At 42.0% G+C, this 6831-nt stretch overlaps 1 protein-coding gene across 1 annotated transcript in view; it reads right to left on the bottom strand.

Moving 5' to 3' along the window:
- Nucleotides 1-1241: 1241 nt before the first annotated feature.
- The window catches only part of GADL1 (glutamate decarboxylase like 1), a 255563-nt gene continuing 249973 nt past the window's right edge, over nucleotides 1242-6831 (bottom strand). Inside the window, exon 15 of the mRNA XM_066584886.1 lies at nucleotides 1242-3490. Within this exon, the coding sequence (XP_066440983.1) occupies nucleotides 3317-3490 (174 nt within the window). The 3' untranslated portion in view covers nucleotides 1242-3316. The remainder of the gene's footprint in view (nucleotides 3491-6831) is intronic.

The following is a 6831-nucleotide window of genomic DNA, read 5'->3' as shown; positions in this document are numbered from 1 at the left end:
CCCATGAAATAACTAGTCTGAGGTATCTTGTCTCAGTATTTTACATTGGGGTGTTCTTCTCTTAAGCCTACTGGAAATTTATAAATAAGCTGACAACTGGGTGTAACCATTAAAATCATTAGTAAGTAGTGTCAATACACACAGAACACTGTCAGTCAGAGCCGTAACTTGAAGCTCCCGGGCCCCAATGCAAAACCTGTAACAGGGCCCCCAACTATAATGCTTTATTCATAGTACTGGGCTCCCTATATGGAGAAGAGAGGCCTTATGGGCCCCCTAAGGCTCCTAGGCCCGGGTGCAACTGCATCCCCTATAGTTACACCAGTGCTCTCAGTTATAGTAGGACAGTACCAGTGTGTAAGGACATATACTTTAATTCAATATGTAACCTATACAATTAGTGCTCAAAAATGGACATTCATTTTACCAGCTGAACCCGGCTGGTAGTTTCAAGAAAATAATCATATTGCAGCTATAGCTATAAAAAGTTTTAGATCTATAAAAATGTTGGGTGGAAATGGTGTTATTTAGTCTTTAAATATGTTGTGTAAGTTTACTTTTTTATGATGGTACTTCCTACAAAAACAAGTGCCGTTGGTTATTGAGCAATATATGCATAAAATATTTAGTCTCATTTCAAGTAAACAGAAGTGCTGGAAATGTATACAGCATATAGCTGTCATTGGAGGTCTCACGTGTGCCATATTCCTGCCATTTAATGAGACATCTTCATGCAAACGTCTCGTGGCCGAGACAGGCTTGTGCCATATTCCCTTAAGTAGATGATGCATGGAAAACCATCATGATCCCCAAGATGCTCCCATCTCTCTGCACATTACAGCTGGCTCCGCATCAATCATCATGGCATCAGAAGAATGCTGCCAGTAAAAGATGGGAAGCCACTTGCTAAACTATCTTTAACCTATTATAAACAGGAGAAAAAAATACTATTAAACTGTTCAAACTTTCTTTGATATCCTTATTTCTCAAAAGCTTATTTAAAGTTAAAGAACGTTCGACAGCAGTTTTGCATCAAGAAAACTGTTGACAACACTATGTAGGGTCAGACGAGAGTGAAACAAACAGTATTACCTTTCTGGCTGGCTGTATCATCAGCGGGACTCTGGAAATCAACTTTTAATTCTTCATCTAGGAAGTTCCCTGGAGGCGGGGCTTGTAGCTCAAGTGCATTGCTCTCTAACCAATGAGTCATTTCACAACCTTGATTGACAGTTGCCGCTATCAATCAGAGCTGTGAAATGGCTCATTGGGCAGAGAGTAATGCACTTGAGCTAGAGGCTCTGTCTCCAGGGCACTTACTGAATCGGCACACAGATTATTAAAGGTTGATTTTCATTGTCCTGTGGATGATACAACCAGACAGAAATGATGGTACAACCATTCCCCCTCTCCCCTGAGCCTACATACACCATCAGCAGTTTTACCAATGCAAAATTGCTGACTGATCCCTTTAAATCTATTACTTAAGACCTTATTCACTTGAGCATGTCTGATTTTGAATTTTAATGCCTGCGTATGTCCATTTGGCATCTGTACTTGTTACAAATCCATTTCTTACATGTGTCATTCTTTCTTTTTTTGTTGATATACTCATGAGCTGCAGGTTTTCCCTGCCCTTCAGCTGCTGATTGACAGTATTCTTCCCTATACAGAGTTGTAGGGAGAAAACTGTCAATCAGTCCTTGAAGTGCAGTGGGAGCCCAAATATCATGAACATATTGGATTCCTTGCTGGCAATACTGTCTGTGCAATGTAGATTGGTAAAATCAGTGTAACTGTCAATACTTTATGCTACCCTCAGAGAGGGGGTGACAAATTTCCCCAAAAAACAATATTAATATTGTATTAAAGGAGAAGTACTAGCACAGACTTTGATCACCTATCCATAGGGTATTTCATAAAAGTTTGATTAGTGGGGGTCTCACCACTGAAACCCCCATTGATCATGAAAATGGGGGTCTCATGTCTTCCCTCTTCATACCTGCTGACTCGATTTACCCTCTGCAATGACGAGAAGGTTGAATGGAGCAATGGCCATGCATATGAAGTGGCACTCCATTCATTTTCAATGGGACTATGGGAGATAGAGAGCTACAAACAATCTGATGACACTACTCGTGGGAGAAGCATCACCACAGTGACAGAGGAGGGAGACATGGGACCACCATTCTCAGGATCAGTAGAGATCACAGCAGTGAGACCCCCATCAATCAGACTTTTATCACCTTTCCTATGAAAAACTGATAAAACTCTATCTTGTACAACACCTTTAGCAAAATGTACAATGATTGAAGCTCCATTAGTTGTCAGGATACAGAGACCTATAATTCCATTGACCTTATTGGGATCCTATACATTTGCATTCAGTAAGTGCTGTCCAATGTCTGCCATAGACCATCAGAGGTAAGTAAGTCTGATGACTGTATGGGGGGGGGGGGCATTGGACTTGGAGCCCTCAATTAATTAAACAGAGCAGATGTAGCAATCACTGGTGACTGCAGGACGTCACAGGCTGATATGTCACCAGGAAGACCCAAAACTTTCCGCGTGGGACTTGCAGGGGGCGGAAGAGATGAATATAAGCTCTTTGTTATGTTGTGGCCACGGAAGAACTGTTTTTTAGACAAAACCTTTATCTCAGATAACCCCTTTAAGTTATAATAATGTGTTAAATGTCAAGCTAACATTTGATAGATCTGTATAGCGCAAGGAAACTAAGTATGTAGCTAAAAGGAATACGACTATAAATATAGTAGATATGCTTTAACTCCAGCATTAATGTTCAATTTTTTGGATACATTATTCCACATTTCCTCTCTATAATTCACAATATGAAGAGATTTTAGTGCTTATAGAGAAAGTATTATTATTATTCCCAAGCTTTAGTCTAATATAAAGAGAAGCAGTAAACGTGTGCTCTCCATTAGCAGCAGTAGCGACAGTACCACGCCTGACTACTTACAGGCGTGAATATATTAACATCACATGCACGTTAGTCATACATAGACCGTGACCCCTCGAAAATGTCAGATCAAGTAGATAGTTCACAAGTTATAGCATGTTTCTTAAAGCAGAAAGTGGTTATCCCTCATTTCATTTTCAGTAGCATTTTCACAGTATTGATTGTTTGCTGCTTTAACAATTATGTGTAATTAACACAAAAATTAATGACAAAAATTAATATATGAGATGATAGTCTTAACTAGCTATAGGCTGTCTTTGTTCTGTTTGAAATGTTGCAGTCTCTGATTTTAGAAGCCAAGCAAAAGCAGCACAAAGTGCTGCTGGGCCACGGCTACAAGTCTTTGCCGAGTAGCTCAATCTCGTCCATTACAAAGTCCATGTCTTCGCGGCTGACTTGAGGACTGATGACGATGTGACGGAAGAAATTGACTTTATCACGGTGAGGCTGGTATCCTACCATCATGCTTCCCTTTTTCATCATCCTCTCTTTAATTGTAGGGGCTACCTGAAAATTAGACAAAGACAAACCAGTTAGAAGGATTACTTGAAGGAAAATCCTATGTCTGAGCCAAGTTTACAATAGTTCACTAGTTACATCTATATGGAATATTTGGTAACATTCAAAATACTTGTGTAGCAATTTTTAATTAAACTTAGAGATGAGCGAGCATACTCGCTAAGGACAAATACTCGATCGAGCATTGCCCTTAGCGAGTACCTGCCCGCTCGGAAGAAAAGGTTCGGCTGCCGGCGGCGGGCGGGGACCGGCGGGGGAGAGCGAGGTGGAACGGAGGGGAGGTCTCTCTCTCCCTCTTTTTCCCCCGCTCCTGTCTGCTCACTGCCGCAACTCACCTCTCACTCGCGCCGGCAGACGAACCTTTTCTTCCGAGTGGGCAGGTACTCGCTAAGGACAATGCTCGATCGAGTAATTGCTCTTAGCGAGTATGCTCGCTCATCTCTATCAAACATGGTTTCTCCATTTCCATCCAAAGCTTTCTTCTGATTGCTTTTTAGTACATTGCAGAGCTGTGATGATATACTCAAAGTAAAGATAAAGAAAGTGTTGCCTCCATGTCTTACAAGATTCTAATATAACAGAGTTGTCACCAGTTTGCATCAATATGGGTCTATGAGATGGGACCCCAGTTGATAACTAGATCCATGGCTCCATTGAAGTCCTTTCCTGGCCCCTCAGCATTGGTTTGGGATTGGTTTACAGAAGAGTATCAGGAGTTAATTTGTTCTAGTGATGGTGAGGGGACTATGTCACAAATCAGAAATTTGTAAAATCTGGAAATACACTAAAGGTTACCTGAATATAGATCAAATGTATATATATTTTACGTAGCAAATACATTTTAGAAGCAGTTTGCGATGTCTGAATAGAAGGAAACATGATGTTTAAGGCTGGGCTCACAAGGGGCGTAATTGCCACGGAATTTCCATGCAGACTTTCTTCACTGAAATTCCACCCGCGGCTTTTTATTCAGGGGTTAGCCAGCAAAGTGGACAAGATTTGCAAAAATCTCGTCCACACGCTGTGGCCAAGCTGCGCTGAAAATACATGCGGTGCAGAATTCAAAGACGTAGCATGTCAATTCTTTCTCCGCTTCTGCGGCGGCCGTTTTCCTCTATGGGGACAGAATGCAGGCTACGAAGTTGCTCCAAAATCCACGGTGAAGGACTGCGGGTTTTGAAGCTGCATTTCTATTGAGGAAATCTCGCTGTATTTTTGTGCGGTCATTCCGCGAAATTTCCGTGGGATTTCGGTCCTGTGTGAACCCAGCCTAAAGGTTTTACCAAAGTCAGATTATGCTTTTTGTTATTACTAAAATAATAACGATTACATATAGAGAAATATACGAGTATATAGAAATACAACGAAAGCAGGTTGGTTTAACAAATGTTTTACTTGAAAAATTGCATTTAACTTTATTGCTTAAAAAAAAAAAAAAAAAAAGTTACGGGTAGGAAATGCAACTGCTGGAAACTGTAGGGTTTAACCCCTTGAGTGGCACGCCCGGAAATTTTCCGGGATGAGCTCCACTGCTCATAGCAACATAGCCCGGAAGATTTCTGGGCTATGTATCACTATGGGAGCTGCAGAGCACAATGCCACAAGCTGTGACGACAGTGTGCTCTGCCTGCACAGACCCACAGAGAACAAAGCAAGGGCTTTGAAAAACCAGCAGAAGATATTGCCGACATGTCGGCAATGTCCTGCTTTGTTTACAGGTTGCCATAGAGACCATCGGCTTGTCAGAAGCAAGCCGATGGTCTCTGTGGCAGGGAGAGCTGGTTGTTAGCTGTCAGAGGACAGCTAGGTACTAGCTCTTACAGCAGAGATCAGAGAAAACCTCCGATCTCTGCTGTGTTAAAGGGGTTGTCCCGCGGCAGCAAGTGGGTCTATACACTTCTGTATGGCCATATTAATGCACTTTGTAATGTACATTGTGCATTAATTATGAGCCATACAGAAGTTATAAAAAGTTTTATACTTACCTGCTCCGTTGCTGGCGTCCTCGTCTCCATGGTGCCGACTAATTTTCGGCCTCTGATGGCCAAATTAGCCGCGCTTGCGCAGTCCGGGTCTTCTGCTTTCTTCTATGGAGCCTCTCGTGCAGGATGCCGGCTCCGTGTAGCTCCGCCCCGTCACGTGCCGATTCCAGCCAATCAGGAGGCTGGAATCGGCAATGGACCGCACAGAAGAGCTGCGGTCCACGGAGGAAGAGGATCCCGGCGGCCATCTTCACCGGTAAGTATAGAAGTCACCGGAGCGCGGGGATTAAGGTAAGCGCTCCGGTAAGCTTTCTTTAGGTCCCTGCATCGGGGTTGTCTCGCGCCGAACGGGGGGGGGGGGGGGTTGAAAAAAAAAAAAACCCGTTTTGGCGCGGGACAACCCCTTTAACCCTTTACATGCTGCAGTCTATGTGACTGCAGCATGTAAAGGGCTGTCACTGCAGCATGTAAAGGGCTGTCACCATCGGACCCCCGGAATGTGATCAGGGGTCCTGCTGGGTCCCTGTGGAAGTCCCCTAAAGGGACAAAAAAAAAAAAATGAAAGATTAAAAAAAAAAAAAAAAAAAAAAGGAAAAAAATTATTAAAAAAAATTATAAAAACACTTGTCTCCCTTTACTTTGTAAAAAATCAAAAATACAATCACACATGTGGTATCCGTGCGTCGTAATGACCCAGAGAAGGAAGTTAATGCATTATTTAACCCCTTAATGACATGGCCCCTTTTTTTCTTTTTTCCCCCATTTCTTTTTTTCCTCCCCCCTGTTTAAAAAATCACAACTAGTCCCGCAAAAAACAAGCCCTCATATGGCCATGTCAATGGAAAAATGAAAAAGTTATGGCTCTTGAGACGCAACTGCAAAATTAGTTGAAATTCAATGATTAGACCATTTTAAAAAACCTGCCCTGGTGGGTCTGACAGGGTGGTAGGAAACACGCCACTCAAGGGGTTAATTCAATATATGGAATCTCAGAAACATAAAGAATACTATATACAGCTTCATGACTTTCTAGATTGATATATAGTAAATAATTAATCTCGCTTTATATGAAATGACAGTTGACCAACAGTTTTCCATATAAGATGAGTTGGAGATGGGATATTGTTGCAGATGTTACTAAACAATAAAGTAAAGTATCACTCCCGAGGCAATTTAATTAACATGTTTTCCCGACAGCTTGTAATGAGGACAGACAGAGCATGTATCAGCAAGTGTCAGATGTCACATGTCTGAGGTGAAGGAATGCGGCTCAGAAAAGGAACATTATCATCATGTTTCATGAGTAGAAAAAGCTATACTAAATCTGCAAGCCTAGCATAATGAAAC

This window comes from Eleutherodactylus coqui, chromosome 12 (genome assembly GCF_035609145.1).
Source record: "Eleutherodactylus coqui strain aEleCoq1 chromosome 12, aEleCoq1.hap1, whole genome shotgun sequence".
In the NCBI taxonomy this organism is placed as follows: Eukaryota; Metazoa; Chordata; class Amphibia; order Anura; family Eleutherodactylidae; genus Eleutherodactylus; species Eleutherodactylus coqui.
Note: the sequence above shows the minus strand (reverse complement) of the source record. Positions and strands in the feature narration are given on the sequence as shown.